Source organism: Tachysurus fulvidraco, chromosome 3 (assembly GCF_022655615.1).
Source record: "Tachysurus fulvidraco isolate hzauxx_2018 chromosome 3, HZAU_PFXX_2.0, whole genome shotgun sequence".
Lineage (NCBI taxonomy): Eukaryota > Metazoa > Chordata > Actinopteri > Siluriformes > Bagridae > Tachysurus > Tachysurus fulvidraco.
In genome coordinates, this window is record NC_062520.1 from 32,142,956 (window position 1) to 32,160,887 (window position 17,932).

The 17,932-nt window shown below is 42.0% G+C and overlaps 1 protein-coding gene across 5 annotated transcripts in view; it reads right to left on the reverse strand.

Annotated features, from left to right (window-relative positions):
* LOC113662748 (triple functional domain protein-like) overlaps positions 1-17,932 on the reverse strand; it is a 107,246-nt gene that overhangs the window by 76,801 nt on the left and 12,513 nt on the right. The window contains exon 1 of one of the 5 annotated variants that reach the window (XM_047811496.1): positions 6,944-7,210. The exons of the other annotated variants lie outside the window; for them this stretch is intronic. Coding sequence (XP_047667452.1) covers positions 6,944-7,040 — 97 coding nt within the window. The 5' untranslated portion in view covers positions 7,041-7,210. Of the gene's footprint in view, positions 1-6,943; positions 7,211-17,932 lie in introns of those variants that run through there. 5 annotated transcript variants of the gene reach the window in all.

Consider the following 17,932-nt stretch of genomic DNA (forward strand, 5'->3'; position numbering starts at 1 on the left):
CCAAACCGCTAAGAGTTTTCGTCTGAAATGAAGCTACGGTATAGCAGATAAGTACAGACCGTTCTCAGGGCTTCGTCTTTATTTCACCCTCAGCAGTCTTTACGAGATTACGGCGAGATTGTTGTTTAAGCGCTGTGCGCTCCCTGAAACAACAGTCTGCATACTTGATAAAGAAACGAACAGAAATGGGTTTAGCTCCAGATGAATCTCTTCAGGTCAGAACAACAGCTATAATAAAACCAACACAACAAGGCCATGACATAGTTTATGTAGTACACTGTTATGAGGTCTAGCCCATATTCATTTTTGAATACGCTGAAATACAAGGCGGGACGCACGGTGGCTTAGCGGTTAGCATGTTCGCCTCACACCTCCAGGGTTGGGGGGTCGATTCCCACCTCCACCTTGTGTGTGTGGAGTTTGCATGTTCTCCCCGTGCCTCGGGGGTTTCCTCCGGGTACTCCGGTTTCCTCCCCCGGTCCAAAGACATGCATGGTAGGTTGATTGGCATCTCAGAAAAATTGTCCGTAGTGTGTGTGTGTGTGTGTGTGAATGAGAGTGTGTGTGTGCCCTGTGATGGGTTGGCACTCCGTCCAGGGTGTATCCTGCCTCGATGCCCGATGACGCCTGAGATAGGCACAGGCTCCCCGTGACCCGAGAAGTTCGGATAAGCGGTAGAACATGAATGTATTACACAGTATACAGACACACAGTATTCACACACAGTATACACACACACAGTATTCACACACAGTATACACACACACAGTATACACACACAGTATACACACACACAGTATACACACACACAGTATACACACACAGTATACACACACACAGTATACACACACACAGTATACACACACAGTATACACACACACAGTATACACACACACAGTATACACACACAGTATACACACACACAGTATACACACACAGTATATACACACACACAGTATACACACACACAGTACACACACACAGTATATACACACAGTATTCACACACAGTATTCACACACGGTATACACACACGGTATATACACACAGTATACACACAGTATATACACACGGTATACACACACGGTATATACACACAGTATACACACAGTATATACACACGGTATACACACACGGTATATACACACAGTATACACACAGTATATACACACAGTATACACACAGTACACACACAGTATACACACACAGTATACACACACAGTATACACACACACAGTATACACACACAGTATACACACACACACACACAGTATACACACAGTATACACACACACACAGTACACACACACACAGTATACACACACAGTATACACACACAGTATACACACACACACAGTATACACACACAGTATACACACACAGTATACACACACACAGTATACACACACAGTATACACACACACACAGTATACACACACACACAGTATACACACACAGTATACACACACAGTATACACACACACAGTATACACACACACAGTATACACACACAGTATACACACAGTATACACACACACAGTATACACACACAGTATACACACACACAGTATACACACACACAGTATGCACACACAGTATACACACACACAGTATACACACACAGTATACACACACACACACACAGTATACACACACACACACAGTATACACACACAGTATACACACACACACACACACACACACACAGTATACACACACACAGTATACACACACACACACAGTATACACACACACACACACAGTATACACACACACAGTATACACACACAACCACAGTACACACACACACAGTATACACACACACAGTACACACACAGTATACACACACACAGTATACACACACACACACAGTATACACACACACACACACAGTATACACACACACAGTACACACACACACAGTATACACACACACACACACAGTATACACACACACAGTATACACACACACAGTATACACACACACACACAGTATACACACACACACACACAGTATACACACACACAGTATACACACACAACCACAGTACACACACACACAGTATACACACACACAGTACACACACAGTATACACACACACAGTATACACACACACACACAGTATACACACACACACACACAGTATACACACACACAGTATACACACACAACCACAGTACACACACACACAGTATACACACACAGTACACACACAGTATACACACTGGTCAGTCGGCTTTGTTTCTGTTTACTGTTTATTGTCTTTTGTGTATTTTTTTTTGTACTTTTTGTATTGTCTTGTAACTTTTTGTCCTGCACTGTCTTTGTCCTGCACTGTCTTGTCTGTCTTGTCTGTCTTGTTTGTCTTTGTCCTGCACTGTCTTATCTGTCTTGTCTGTCTTGTCCCACACTGTGTCCACCAGGTTGCACAGATGCACTTTATGTGGCTAAGACTTACTAAGTCCTTATAGCTCTGTCTCTGTTCTATGCAGCACCACAATCCTGGGGAAACGTTGTGTTATCTCACTGTGTACTGTAACAGCTATATATGGTGTAATGACAATAAAAGCTTCTTGACTCGACTCGACTCGACTCTCAGATGTTTCCTGTGCCACCACAACAAGTGGTCAAAAATCCCAAATGCTAACGGTTGTAGCGTAGAGGTTTCCACTTCTGCAGTCTGTTTAACATTACAACAGACAAACTGTAAATCTGTCTCGCACGAAACACCAAAAGACTCGCTTTGGTCCGTGTAACATTATTAAAGAGGAAACTGTGAGAAAAAACTGGGAGATCTTACGAGTTTCAGCACCATCTACTGTAAACTTTAGCTGATAGAAGATCTTTTGGAACGATGTTGTTCCTCTATCAGGTTCAGTTATGTGCCACGCTGTTCCGTTGGCCTCAGTGCATCATCGTTTGTCTCTTTAACTTTTCTCTTCAGTCACATTTATTATGTCACATATTTCTGAAATCTAAATGGTGATGCAATTCGGATGTAAAGCAGGAGGTCTTTATCTACAGCTCTGTATAGCCTGGCATGAGACTCAGGAAACGTGGTTGTCTGGCTTTGTGCTCTTCTGCCTCTTGGGCCCCAGTATAATTTTAATAATAATATAAAAAGCGAAAGTTGGCTCTTTAACTGTGTATGTACTCGCCACCGCTTGGCTCCATTTCCTACTTTTTGGCCCTGGTCTACATATAGCACAGCCTCTGAGGTAACGTTGTGCCACTTTTGCAGCTTCAGGGACACTGTATAAGCAGGTCAGGCCTGGGCCGGGTCTCTGATCCCAGTGCTCATCTCATTCTGCCAGTCCACATTAGCCAGCAATCATCACAAGGACAGTTTTGGTGGATTTAGATGTTGTATAGAAGTCGTATCTACTATACAGCGGTACATCGTACAAAATCTACAAAACCCATAAACTCATAAAACGTCTAGTCTAGACCTCAAACTCCGGATTTCCAAAACCTATAATAAACAGCAAAATCATCGTTCCAGCGAAAAACCACAGACATCCTAATGTTCTGGATTTGATCTTGATCTGGAACACAACTAATCTAACTAAAGACATAAAGCTTATATTTTACTAGTAGAAATATAGATGAGTGCTACGGCTCACTTGGTGTTTACACACCGTTCTGCAGAGTAGTGTTAGCAAAGTTTAGGTTTCCAGAACAGAAAGCTCTGTGTCTAACATTCATCCATTCATTCATTCATCTTCTACCGCTTATCCGAACTTCTCGGGTCACGGGGAGCCTGTGCCTATCTCAGGCGTCATCGGGCATCGAGGCAGGATACACCCTGGACGGAGTGCCAACCCATCACAGGGCACACACACACTCTCATTCACTCACACACTCACACACTACGGACAATTTTCCAGAGATGCCAATCAACCTACCATGCATGTCTTTGGACCGGGGGAGGAAACCGGAGTACCCGGAGGAAACCCCCGAGGCACGGGGAGAACATGCAAACTCCACACACACAAGGTGGAGGTGGGAATCGAACCCCGACCCTGTGAGGTGTGAGGCGAATGTGCTAACTACTAAGACACCATGTCCCCTGTGTCTGACATAAAAGAGACTAAATATTATTAATAACATTCATAAAATAAATCTGTACTAAGTGAGTTTGTTGAATTTATTTCATACAGTCTTCAGAAATTCACTGGAGTTATTATTATTTTTTTTCCAAAATAAATGTAGCAGTTTCTGAGAAGCTCAAACCGACTCGTCTGGCACCGCAGACACCGTCTGATTATACGGCGTGACATCGGAGGACTACGTCAAGGAAATATATCTACATAATTATTTTTTAAACTACACCATTTAAAGGTTTGTCTACACACAGAATATCAATCGACAGTATACCGACAGGATAATCCATATCAAGTCAGTTTGAATATTACACTTGGAATTTTACACACAAACAGAAGAACCTACTGAGAAACCACACAAGTCTTTGGACCGAAACCAAACACAGTCATGTTGAAAAGCAATAAAAATAACCTTGCAACAACATAATTTCTCCCAAATTAGCAGTCAGGGTATTGTTTTTGTGTGTGTCCTATGTGTGTGTGTGTGTGTGTGTGTGTGTGTGTGTATGTGTGTGTGTGTGTGTGTGTGTGTGTGAGCTTACTCCAGCTCAATTCTCTCACACATCAGCTCCTCTGAATGTGCACTGTACCTCACATGAGTTACGACTCCCTGGGCCCTCCCTCCATTTCCAGCATACATTTCTCTCCCTCCCTTTGGCCTCCTCTCTGGCAACCTTCCCCTCCTCGCTCTCGCAGCGGCTTTTTTATGGACCTTGTTCACAGGCCTTGATTGCTTCTTGTTTTACAGCGGCGGGACACAGCCCTAGTGTTCCCCTGAGGGCGGCTTGGTTGTCAGGTCGAGATGAGGTTATGCTCTCATGTGTCCTTTGGAAATGACACGGGTGATGCAAAATCCCTGCCAGACCCCTCCCCAACACGTGATTTCATTCCGCGTTGCCACCCGTATGATGAATGGCCGCTGATTTCCCCAACCACGCAAGCTCCTCTGGTATTCCATTGCATGAAGGTATTGATTACTTCTCTACAGTACAGGAGCCGCTGTTTATAAACTACAACATGAACAATAAGTGGAACGACAAGGCTTGCGGCTGTACAGAAAAACACGTAACTGTAAAAACGACATGTTTTTTAATAAAAACAAATTTGTAAGTTTTAACCGAAGCAGCTTTAACATGGCAGAGCAAATGTGCAGTTCAGCAATGACATGGATGTCCGTGTGTGAGATCTTAATGACCATATTCATTGATACTGCACTTTGGTACGCTCGGGTCAGTAACCCTTACACTCTGGATTTAATATACTGCTCTAAACATACTGCAATATCCATCCATTCGTTTCCTACCGCTTATCCGAACTTCTCGGGTCACGGGGAGCCTGTGCCTATCTCAGGCGGCATCGAGGCATCGAGGCAGGATACACCCTGGACGGAGTGCCAACCCATCACAGGGCACACACACTCTCATTCACTCACACACACACACACTACGGACAATTTTCCCGAGATGCCAATCAACCTACCATGCATGTCTTTGGACCGGGGGAGGAAACCGGAGTACCCGGAGGAAACCCCCGAGGCACGGGGAGAACATGCAAACTCCACACACACAAGGTGGAGGTGGGAATCGAACCCACCACCCTGGAGGTGTGAGGCGAACGTTCTAACCGCTAAGCCATAATGCAACAAATATATATACAGTGTATAGGGAAATGTATCTCTGTGGTGGTAACAGTAACTTCACAATAGGCCATGCGTCATGCTGTTGTTGCTCACTTTCCTATAACTGCAAAACCCCAATTGTATTATTATTTACATTTATTCGTTCTGAAAAAAAGTTGTTAGAGCAAGGATTGTGAAAAAGAAAAAAGAAAGAAAGAAAGAAAGAAAGAAAGAAAATCAACCCAATTGTCCACATACCATGAGACAGACAAGCAACCCAGACAAAACAGCAATTGAGTAATAGCGTGAATAAAAAAAGACACCTAACCTTTCAGCAATCTTAAAGATAATATTGGATGTGCCACCCTTCTTGACAACCCCATTCTTTTCTTCAGCTGTCTTACCCCTTAAACCGTATTCACCGTTGCTCGAGCTCGGTACGGCTGAACAGCAGGAAGTTACGATACCTGAGAGTGGGATGAGCCTCATCCCAGCTTGAGCGTACTTCCAACTGTGCACATCCACATCGGTGCTCATGCTACAAATCGATCTATCTACATCATCCCATGCGTCTGCTACCATAGCCAGACTAGTGGAACTGCGGAGAGGAGGTTTGAAAGAGGAGGTAAAATGGGCAGAGTGGGAAAGAAATGGCCCTGATATAATGGCCGTTGCCACTAAGAAAGGCGGCACGACTGTAATTCACTTCTCTTAGTCTGTAACTTTGTGTCTCACAGCTGTGAGAAAGATTTACTGCTGGGACTGTGGGTGCATGTGCTAGCGGTCTGGGACTCCATGGAAAAGGAAAGCTTGGCAGGCTAAACACAGGGTGAGAGTCAAAACAGGCTTTTTGTTTTGCTTTGTGTAATAGTGTAATTACTCTTAAAAGATCTGAACATTTTCTAAATTTGCTTGTCAATTTGCTAAGCCACTAAATTTGTTGGGCATCCATGATTTTCATGAAGCGTCCATGAAGTCCTCCCTGATATTCCTCTAATACGTGCTTCTCGAGTTAGTCGAAGGATTTGCAAAATTTGGGCAGATTAAACTGGACTAAAAGCTTCAACAAACTCCAAATGAGATCCTAGAACGTAAATTCGTCATCATTTTCGCACAACAACTATTGCTAAGTTTTAATGGGTTTATCGGCATGTTAAATGCCAGCAAATTACTACAGTGTCACAAGTCCAACAAAATATTCTCTTTATTTACTGTACGTTACCTTTGTCTGGATTGTGGCTGTGCTCCGTGAGACACCTCTGTCTCTCCTGCATGAAGCCTACGTAAAAGAAGCGAAAGAGTACGGCAAAACTTTCCATGTCCGAACGTTCGAATAAACGACCAAAACAAAAACATAAATTACAGCATGCTAGCCACAAAGGATGATCGTGCTAGCATATAAAAGTCTAAATACTGCCAAGATGTCCTTATCTGTGGTCAAACTCTGCTGCTCTGTATAGCCCTCAAGCCTTCTTTCTGTGTATGCGAGTTACCATACAGTAAAGCCCCCAACTTAAAAATAGGATGAGACGCTTGCTGTCAACTGCCAGTCATGTGAGGTGTAAAAAGAGAGGGTGGGAAGAGGGATAGCGTAAGAGAGTACATTATGGTACTGTAGCTACAGAAAAGGGGCATGCGACTCCACACGGGTGGCATGCTGGAGTGTCATCCACCCCAAATCCTCCTTTCCATAATCAGGTGATTGTCCATGACTGTCACTTGTTTATTTATAACCCCAAGTTGACACAACGGGATTTAGTTTGTCCTTTTCTGCCGAGCCTCTGCAACGACCTCGGCCGTCGCTGGCAGACGATTCAGCTGCTACTTCTGAGAAATCCCTTATTCTCTCTGTGTGTGTGTGTGTGTGTGTATGTGTGTGTGTGTGTGTGTGTGTGTGTGTGTGTGTGTGTGTGTGTGTGTGTGTGTGTGTTGGATGACTGGCTCACTGTTTCAAAACAACTTTAAAAGCAGAGACAACTCCGCCTGTGTCGGCCAAAGCCAAACTTAGCATTGACTTCTGGGCGTTCCACAAGGCTCTATACTGGGCCCGTCCATAAAATGCTCTCTGTAAACAACAAACCACTGAGGCTCGAAGAAAAAGAAGCTCGAGACAGAACTATATATTTTCACTGAATAATGCCACTATTTTCACAGCTAAACAAGCGCTTTCATGGACAGCCAGCTGCCTTAAAACAGACCACAGTCTATCAACCAACTTTTTAATAAGGTTGTAATTCACGTATAAATGTCAGTATAAAATATCTGTTACAGATTCAAATCCTCATTCAATCGTAAATACTCGCTGCTGTTAATCCTTAATGAACCTCAAGCAAGAGGCACTTCACAACACGTGTACTTTACGTTCCGTATAGAGCAGTTGTCCTGCTGGTATGAACACATGGCATTAGCGACAGATGCTGAGGGCGTGTTACACTGCATTAAATGCATACGGTGCGGATTTTGACTTTAATGGTCATCCAACCTCGCTGAGTTAGAAACTTTGCCAGGAGAGATTCGGGATTGGCATCGGAATTTTTACACAATTGTTTGTATACACTGTATGCTGGATGTGGAGGTCATGAGCTGGTGTGGTTACACGTGTTGTGGTTGGATGTACTGTTAAATTCCCTGGAACGCCTTTGGTTTGGAGATGGCTCATGGTAGAGGAATTACAATCACGCATACACACAAACTGACACAAAAGGATATAATTAAAATGTGGGCTAATGTCTAAAGAAGGTCGACTATTCGAAACATCTCGATCACCAGGATCTAAAAGAAGTGTCCATTTTGGTCAGATTTTCATTAAAAAAGGAACAGCGAGTGCCTTCATGTTAAATTAGGATGCGCCACTCATTTTAATTGTAGGTCTCTCAAACTGGGTTTTCATGTCAAAACACACACACACACACACACACACACACACACACACACACACACACACACACACACACACAATAGAGTGCATACAACCACAAGTTGCTGTGCTCTACCCAAATTGTCTTTCCTTCCTTCTCAGAGCCACAATAAAGCCCCACTGTACGATTCTCATTATAAACATACATATATATATATCCTAAAATCAGAGTAAGGGTGAAGGATGCAGTGATTTTTACAGCCCATAATCTCTCCCAGCAGATGTCAGCATACACTGAACTCAACTGTCACAACTCATGATAATCTGTAATAATGCATATACACACCATGTATATAATGTTTCTGTCAGGACTTTTGGCCACGTGCTTCTGTTTATATTCCGTGTCACGTGTTCTGCCCCGCCCTTGTTGACTCCTCCCCATCTCTCTACACCTGTTCCCTATGTGTTCATTGTCTTGTCTATTTAACCGACGGCAGGACGGAAACATCGCCGGTGTACCGTCGTCCTTTGTCCTGTTTAGTTTTCATCTTTGTTCCTATTTTATGTATTAATTATTTATTAAACGTGTATTATAACCTGAAGCCATCCTGTATTTGCACCTGTCTTCCGCCTCCCGGTTGGGACAGTTTCTCTACATGTCATATACAAACACATTTAGTCCTTATTCTTCCTCATGATACGTTTGTCTGATGCACATTGTGTGTTATGACCTTATATACAGATAACCGTACGGATACTACGGATGTAGTGCGGCGTGTGATTGGGATTCAGAACAATGCTTTTATTATATTATATGTTATGTCACGTATACATTACAGAACAGTAAAAATCTTGCTTTGAGTGCAGAGTGCAGGTTCAGCCATAATACAGCGCTCCTGAAGCAGACAGGGTTAAAGGCCTTGCTCAGGGGCCCAACGGGGCAGCTTGGTAGTGTTGGGGCTGGAACCCCGATCTGATCAACAACCTTAACTTGAGCTCCTCCCTTTGTTGTTTATTTACAGCAATGAGGTACGTCACGGCGATTTTAACATCGCTACCAAACAGTGTTTAAACATCTCTATGTACCAAACATCCATGTAAACATAGCTAATTAGCATTTACATCATTTATCAGACAGCCTTATTCAGAGCAACGTACATTTATCTCATTCTCAGCACACTGTGTTAAGGGTCCTGCTCAAGGGACCAGCAGGGGCTCACAACCACTTTACACAGACTACAGGCCACCTACTGTCCAAACACGGTTTATTCATAGCTACATAACAAATTCAGCATTTAAACAGAGCGACTTACCAAACACAGTGTTTAAACATTGTCTCTTTACAAACCCAAACACCAGGTTTAAACAGAGCCACTTACTAAACACAATATTTAACCAAACCAAAATATTTATTACCAAACACAGTGTTTAAAAAGAGCCAAACAATCTGCCAAACAAAACGTTCAAACGTATGTTTACATTAAACAAACAAACATTTTGGCACAGATCATCATAAAACCATTCACAAACCTGAGAGAGAGAGAGAGAGAGAGAGAGAGAGAGAGAGAGAGAGAGAGAGAGAGAGAAATAGAGAGAGGGGGGTGAGAGAGAGAGAGAGAGAGAGAGAGAGAGAGAGAGAGAGAGAGAGAGAGAAATAGAGAGACGGGGGTGAGAGAGAGAGATAGAGAGAGAGAGAGAGAGAGAGAGAGAGAGAGAGAGAGAGAGAGAGAGAGAGAAATAGAGAGGGGGGGAGAGGGAGAGAGAGAGAGAGAGAGAGAGAGAGAGAGAGAGAGGAGAGAGACAGAGACAGAGAGAGCGAGAGAGAGCAAGAGAGACAGAGAGAGAGAAAGAAAGAAATGATGACTGACCAGAAGATATTTGTCTGACCAGCAGCACTAATATATCTACTCTATATCAGGACAGTGATGATGTCATATGTGTCTTATTACACACTCTGACCTCCTGACCTCAGATTAGCACATGGCTCTTAGCCTCCATGTAAAAGCCCACTGGGACATAGGGTGGGCCACAAGGGGTTGGAAGAGATGGCTTTACAACTAGAGAGAGCATGTGATGTTTACTGAGCCCATCATCACCTAATAGATCTTTCCCGATTTTGTTCTGATGTGGAGAGCAGCTGGAACTCCATAGACAAACAAATGAACACATCAGGAACAATAAAGCAACAGTATTAGTTAATATAGGGTGTGTATATACACACACACACACACACACACACACACACACACACACACACCATGTACAGTACACTGAGTTTAAATGCTTACAGAGCTTTTAATCCAGTGCTGACATGCGTTCTCAAAGCCGAGCATTCTCCCAAGTGACAACCAGCTGCCTTGAGATGTCATCACAAGCTCTCTGAGAGAAAATACACGTGGACGAGCTTCATAAAGAGCTGCCGAGAAAGTCAGAGCTTCACTGCAATCGTTGGAGGAAAGAAGAATCGTTTTGTGATGAAATAAAAAACTGCTTTAAATGAACTTATTTTGTATTCTACATATAAGTAATAATACACTATTGGGGGGGAAAGGGGTGTAGGTGTTACGACATGACCCGACACTCAACAACATGACCCAAATAATCACGACATCCAGAAGTATTTTATTCCTCATGTACCACAACATCTTGAGAATACTAACATTTACAGTATCTATCCATTTGCTGTATCACTTATAGATACTCTGGACACAAGACAGGGGAAGACATGGCCACAATCGCAGACACAACCACTCACACATGATGGGCAATTTTGAGATGCTACTTAACCAACCACACATGTACCATAACACATCATTTTACACCTGGTCACTTCCTGCGTTTTCTGTGATCAGATATCTACCCGACGGTAAAAAGACCAGGTCTAAATGCCCTCTGAAACGTTTTGGAGACGGATATAACCCCGATGGTACAAACCCCTTCAGGAGGTGGTCTGGGACGCGTTTCAGATGAAACTGGACAGATGTAAATGAACGTGGTTGTTCGAGCCACATACGTCAGCGCTATACTCCTCCCAAACGGAACTACGTCACTCGCAGGTGATCTTTCACCCAGGCGTCTCGTCGGGTCTTAAAACGCGCTGCTGCCGCCAGCGAAAACGCAGCAAACAGTAAACGCTGTTTTTTGTAGCATAAACGTCGTAACCAGTTTTTACGTCTTCTTTTTGATCGCGTTCTGAAAACCGCAGACACCAAAGTGTGTTCTGTTACAGTTACCCCGAAAATGAGGGCAAATATATTAGCATTGTGGGCGGGAGTAGAAAGATGGGATCGATATCCGATTCGCCGAGACGCATTTATGTGGTCTGATGTAAATGGGACAGTTTTAACAGATCAGACAGACATCGGATCAGAGACAACACAGGAAGTGACCGGGTGTAAAAAGGCCCTAAATTGTAAGTTAGTACCTGTTATTACATACAGTATATTGTAACAGCTTTATAAAGTCATTTTGTCACCAGCCGTTAACACCCAAACACATTTATAACATTTAATTATATCATTATTAGAATAATAAAATAACCAAATATAGCTTATAGACTGCCCAGACGCCGGCCGCGAGATCGCACGCAAACCTTAAAATGCTTATAGACAAGTAATTCTGTCAGAATCGAGAATCCAATCGAGGGGTATTACAGTACATCCATCAGACTTTTCAAATGAACAGACATTCAGTCCGGTGTCTAGTATATAAGAAACTGATCCATGTTACCATACTGATATATATATTGCCCTATGAGAACCATGCGCCATTTTCCCACTCCCCATCTACTGGATGCGAGCTCACATCCCTGTGGGACCCTGACCCAATATTACAGTCCTGATAACTGAGATCACTGAGGCTTCCTATGATTAAAAAAAAGAAACTTAGGCATGATTGCAATGCATCATGTTTAATGTGTTTATTCTTGAGCAAACATCACCAGGCGTACAAAATACCTGTATCTGTAAACCCTATTCCTGTAGCTTTGTGACATCCAGTAATTTGTGAACAACACAGTGGGATGGTGTTTACACAGGAAGGTTGGCAGCTGAGCTACAGTACAGTGCCTAAAGGATCTATTATCATCTATGCCACATTGTCATTTTCCAATATTCAGGTCACCGTCTTTTTGACTGAAGCTCCCAAGCATAAGTACGTTCAAATGCATACCAACAATGCATCATGCTAATGCACTTGGCAATACATTTAGACTGGAATTAATGATGGCTTATGGATCTGCATAATAATGATGAAAGATACCTAGTCAATAAAATGTCACCGGTAAAAGTCCCGTTCACAATATAGATGGTGCCCCAGAAGCTTCACGCAGAAAATAACATGTCCTTCTCGTCCCGATTCCACAGAGAAACTCCTTGGGGAACAATTACATCTCTTGTTTACATCGGGCAAAAGCACTAAAATTAGCCGTAGTGTTCGAGCAGCAGGGTGCCGTTCAAACAAGTGAGGCTCAATTTGCATAATGTTGTGTTTTTATCTCTGGAAACCGTTTTGTCCGTTGGCTTGAAAGAGCGGCTCAGGGTGCAATAGATCAATAAAGTGAAACGCTAAAATCCAAAAGGTTCAATAAGTCACTGATTGGCTTTAACCACCGGGATGAGGACACTATTGGCAAAATGGCATCCGAAGCTGAACCCCTTAAACAGTATAATTACTGTAGTGTTTGTGTTGTTTCTCGCTGATGAGCTGTTAAAAAGAAATGAACAACAGGTTGGTGTGAGAGAGCATCGTGGTGTGAGATAGCATTGTGGTGTAAGGTAGCATAGCACGTTTGTCTTCAACCTCTGCAGCTCCACCTCTGTCCTTCGTATGTTCTCTCTGGGCTTCAGAGGTTTCCTCTGGGTAGTGATCGTGATTTTACTGTGTAGTGATTGTAGTGTGTGTTAATGAGTTTGCACCTGGTCCAGAGAGTCCCCAACCAGGGATTGTCTCCATGTCCCCATGGACCCAGGACAGTTGTTCTCTACCCGCCCAATCAGGATTGAGAATTCACCAGCAGTATAAAGAGTAATAGTATACAGCATGTTTATCTACTGACGATTAACCATGACGGCTTTTTAAATAATTTTCACATTGCAATTGTTACGCAAACCTTAAAGACTTAAAAAAAAACCTTTGATAATCATAAGTACTGTACAAATGACCCTCGATTAGTTAAACCCAATTATTCCCATGTGCCGTGTCTTGGGAACGCTATAATTCATCCAATCCCCAAACAGAAAGTAAAAGTGAGAATGTTAAGGACCGACATGACAATGATTAGCATGCAATTTATTGGCACACTTAATATAACTAAAGTTTAATGTTACGCAGCTTGTTTCAACATTTTTTTGATTATATGAGAATTGGTGATACAAGGAGATGTTTTGCTGGAATCACATCAGTAAAATTCCTAGTATGAATGTTCTGTGTAGAACCTAAATCTCACCAAAAGTCAGAATACTGACCATGCAAAAGATATTTTCATATTTTGCCTCGTATTTATTTATGTAGTCAGCACTCAATTCACTATTGTAGCTAACATCAACAATCGTTAATTGACGTTTCAGACACGCAACAAAAGATGGGACTAAAACAAACAAACAAACAAAAAAAACAGATCTGTGATGGACAGATTCCAAACCAAACTGGTTTTAGCTATGCAAGAAGAGGAAGGAATAATGAACTAGCTAAAACATACTGTTCGTAAATTAGCCAACATTTCTGAAGACCATTAGTACTTTTATTCTGATTGTGCTCAAGATACATTGGTTTCAAACTCTATTAACTATTAGCCATTGAAGTTTGATTGATTGCAATATAGTCAAACTGTGAAGAAACTATAAACATTTATGTCGCTGAGAGTGGATGTGTTACATGGCATTCATCTGCCAATGTTTAATCCGGGTCATGGCACCAATGTAACCCTGGGCAATTAGGATATTTGTCCTTTAAATTGCATTAGCCGTGCTTCACGTTTTTGTAACTCTTGAGTTACCCCTAACGTCCAAGCTACTAAAATACACAAGAATATGTTTACAAGATTTTATCAAATGATCATCAAGGCTAAACTTTAAACCATGAATTCCCTCTGAACCCAAAGAAACGGCCTATTCAGCACTCTGCTTAGGCTCACCGTGGGATGGTATTATTCGGGATTTGAGAGTACTTCCGATCGAGAGGCCCTTACGAAATAGCCTAGCGCAGATCATTAGACTTGTAACAGCAAGCTGTCTAGCTTCACAGTGTGATTAAGGTCAACAGGCTGTCAAACACAACCATGGACCTGCCAGAAGTCTACAGGGCTACAACAAACAGAGGTTTAGCCTAGGCTTATCTTCCCAGCTAGATAGGAATGGAATGCCTAGGGGTAATAATCAGTAGGTAAATTAGGTTGAATTTGACTTTGGGATCCTGTTTGTTTTATCGATGGGGCAAATAAACTAAAATGTCTTTTACTCTTTTTAAGAATAGGAATTTAAACACAGAGAACAAGGAGGCATCACAATGATGCTGTTCTAACTGTCACAAAGATGACCATCTTCCCATATCAACTTCCCACTGACATTTACACAATGTTGTGGAAGATCTGATACTGTTATCACTTACGTTACAGCAGCTACAAACAGTTGCTCATCTTTAGACCTTCCTTGAAAATATTCTTGTTTGCCGTAACCCGACCGACCGTCAATTTAGGACCGACTCAATTTTTTTTTTGCTTTAAGTCCGACCGACTTGCCGGTTGTAAATTTGCGTTAAGATGACCAATTTTTTTTTTACTCTTCAAACAACTAATACAAAAGCAATAAAATAATAATAATTACATTTTAGTAAGTATTGTAAATATATAAATAGGTCTACATACAAACGAAAGCTACGTTCTTTCTTTTAAATAAAAACCCGTGACGTCATCTATGTTTACACTGTCGTTTACCGGATGTCACACTACGGCCTGTGCGTTCGCTTCGTCTCATTCTCTCATTCGCTGTCAGAGACGACGGTTCGCGCTCGGTAACGATGGCTGCGGCTGCAGTAAACAAAATGTTCGCGGTCACTGTTCAAAGTCGTACGGGTTCGGGCGCCATGATACATCTAAAAAATTCATTAAAACAGCTCGACACGTTTTAACTTGGCACGAAGTTCTGAAAAAACTGTCCAGCATCAAAATAAGGTTTGCGATGATGCGCCAGAAGGCACGGGTTGAAGACCCAGTCAGTGACGTCACGATATGCTAATTTGTTTAAAGTCATACCTACGTAATCACCAAAATTGTACTTTTTATTTACATTGATACTTGAAAAAAATATAGACCTACCTACCGACCTTTTTTACTTTTTCTTTTTTTTTACTGTTACTGCAAACCAAAATATTTTTAAGCATGGCCTTAAGCGTCTCTGTCTGCTAATCAGCCCAAAGAACAGCAATGCACATACTGTATGATACTGAAGACTTCCAAAATAAATGCAAAATAAGTCCTCCTTTAAAAGTGTACATTTCTACTGGAAAAGAGGTGTCCAAATTGCTAGCAATGTCATTTTACCACAAAAAATAAACAGCACACTTTTAACCAACCGAACAACACAGTCGCACTCTCCTGTTTTCTATTAGTTACCTAAATGAGGTCTTTGAACTACATAGTCTAAAACTCTGCTATGGAAAAGGTAGCATATTAAAACAAGAACAATAATATACACTGGTGATTTGTGTCACAGCTGGAAGTAGGGGGAGAAAAATAACGTGTGAAGAAAATGATTTGGCTTAAAAATGGTGTCGCATGCTCCGAAAACCTCCCACTTATATAATATAACTGCCAGTGTTAAAACAAAGCTCCAGAAACTGCATCGGACAGCACTTCAGACACCTTACCGTATTTGGTCATGTTGGTGCCAGTGGATTAATCAATGCTAACGAGATTTAGGCTTGCTTCAGTTATTCTAACACTGTGTTTTATCTAACTGAATAAACAGCCCTGGCTTTCAAATCATCACTGAATGTGGTTTTCAACCTGCCTTATAAGAGCTCCGGATACACAGCTAATAGTTTGAAGTCTTTGCTCCAACACAGACAGTGAAAGAGACTGTCTGGGCTTTCAAATCCAGTCCGAACCAGACCGGTAACTGTGGAGGGTCTAATCTGCCCTGACGGCCTGGTAAAGGCAGCTGGAAATGGGCCCAAATACCCCTAAGCCTTCTCCAGAGAGCTTCTTTGTGCAAATGCTTTCTGGTCCAAAAGAGAGCAGAGGACCTAGACGGAGCTCGGCATGAACTTAATACACTTCAGCGTCCAATTAGAGAATAGACTTGGCATTGGTGGAAATGCGGAACCCGGTGACGGTGCAGCCGCTCACCTTCAGTTTCATTTAAAATATCCCCTGTCTGTACCCAAGGGTAGCTATTTATTTATTTATCTATCTATCTATCTATCTATCTATCTATCTATCTATCTATCTATCTATCTATTTATTTATTTACTTATTTACTTATTCATTCATTCATTCGCTTATTTACTTACATTATAGTATCCATTACTACTTTCATGAAAAATTCTTAAACTGTTAAAATTTATAATTATTTGCAGTGGAAACTATAAGAAATGTTATAGGAACTATAAATAAAAATATTTTGTTTGAATTAAACATTTAATGAACAGTTGCTGTAAACCACAGCGATATTTCTGTGCTAGCAGTTTTTTTATGTTTTTATCTGTATAAAGTTCATTCATTCATTCATTATCTACCGCTTATCCGAACTTCTCGGGTCACGGGGAGCCTGTGTCTATCTCAGGTGTCATCGGGCATCGAGGCAGGATACACCCTGGACGGAGTGCCAACCCATCACAGGGCACACACACACACTCTCTCATTCACTCACACACTCACACACTACGGACAATTTTCCAGAGATGCCAATCAACCTACCATGCATGTCTTTGGACCGGGGGAGGAAACCGGGGTACCCGGAGGAAACCCCCGAGGCACGGGGAGAACATGCAAACTCCACACACACAAGGCGGAGGTGGGAATCGAACCCACAACCCTGGAGGTGTGAGACGAATGTGCTAACCATTAAGTCACCGTGCCCCCCCCCCCCCGTATAAAGTTATAAGTGTTAAATATTGTGTTCGTTCTATCAGTCTGCCATGTTATCTACAAACAGTAGGTATGTAGGTAAAGAGCAGGTAAACTTTTATTACTAAGTGACTGAGTTTATTAACATAAGTGTATTAACATTCATATAGAGTTTTATAACCTGGTTATATGTTGTCATTGTATGTGTCGAGTTACTCTGTGTTAATAAACACCGTAGAAGTGCTTTGACTCAATATGCCTTTCAGTCAAATTAATGCTAATACAAGTGC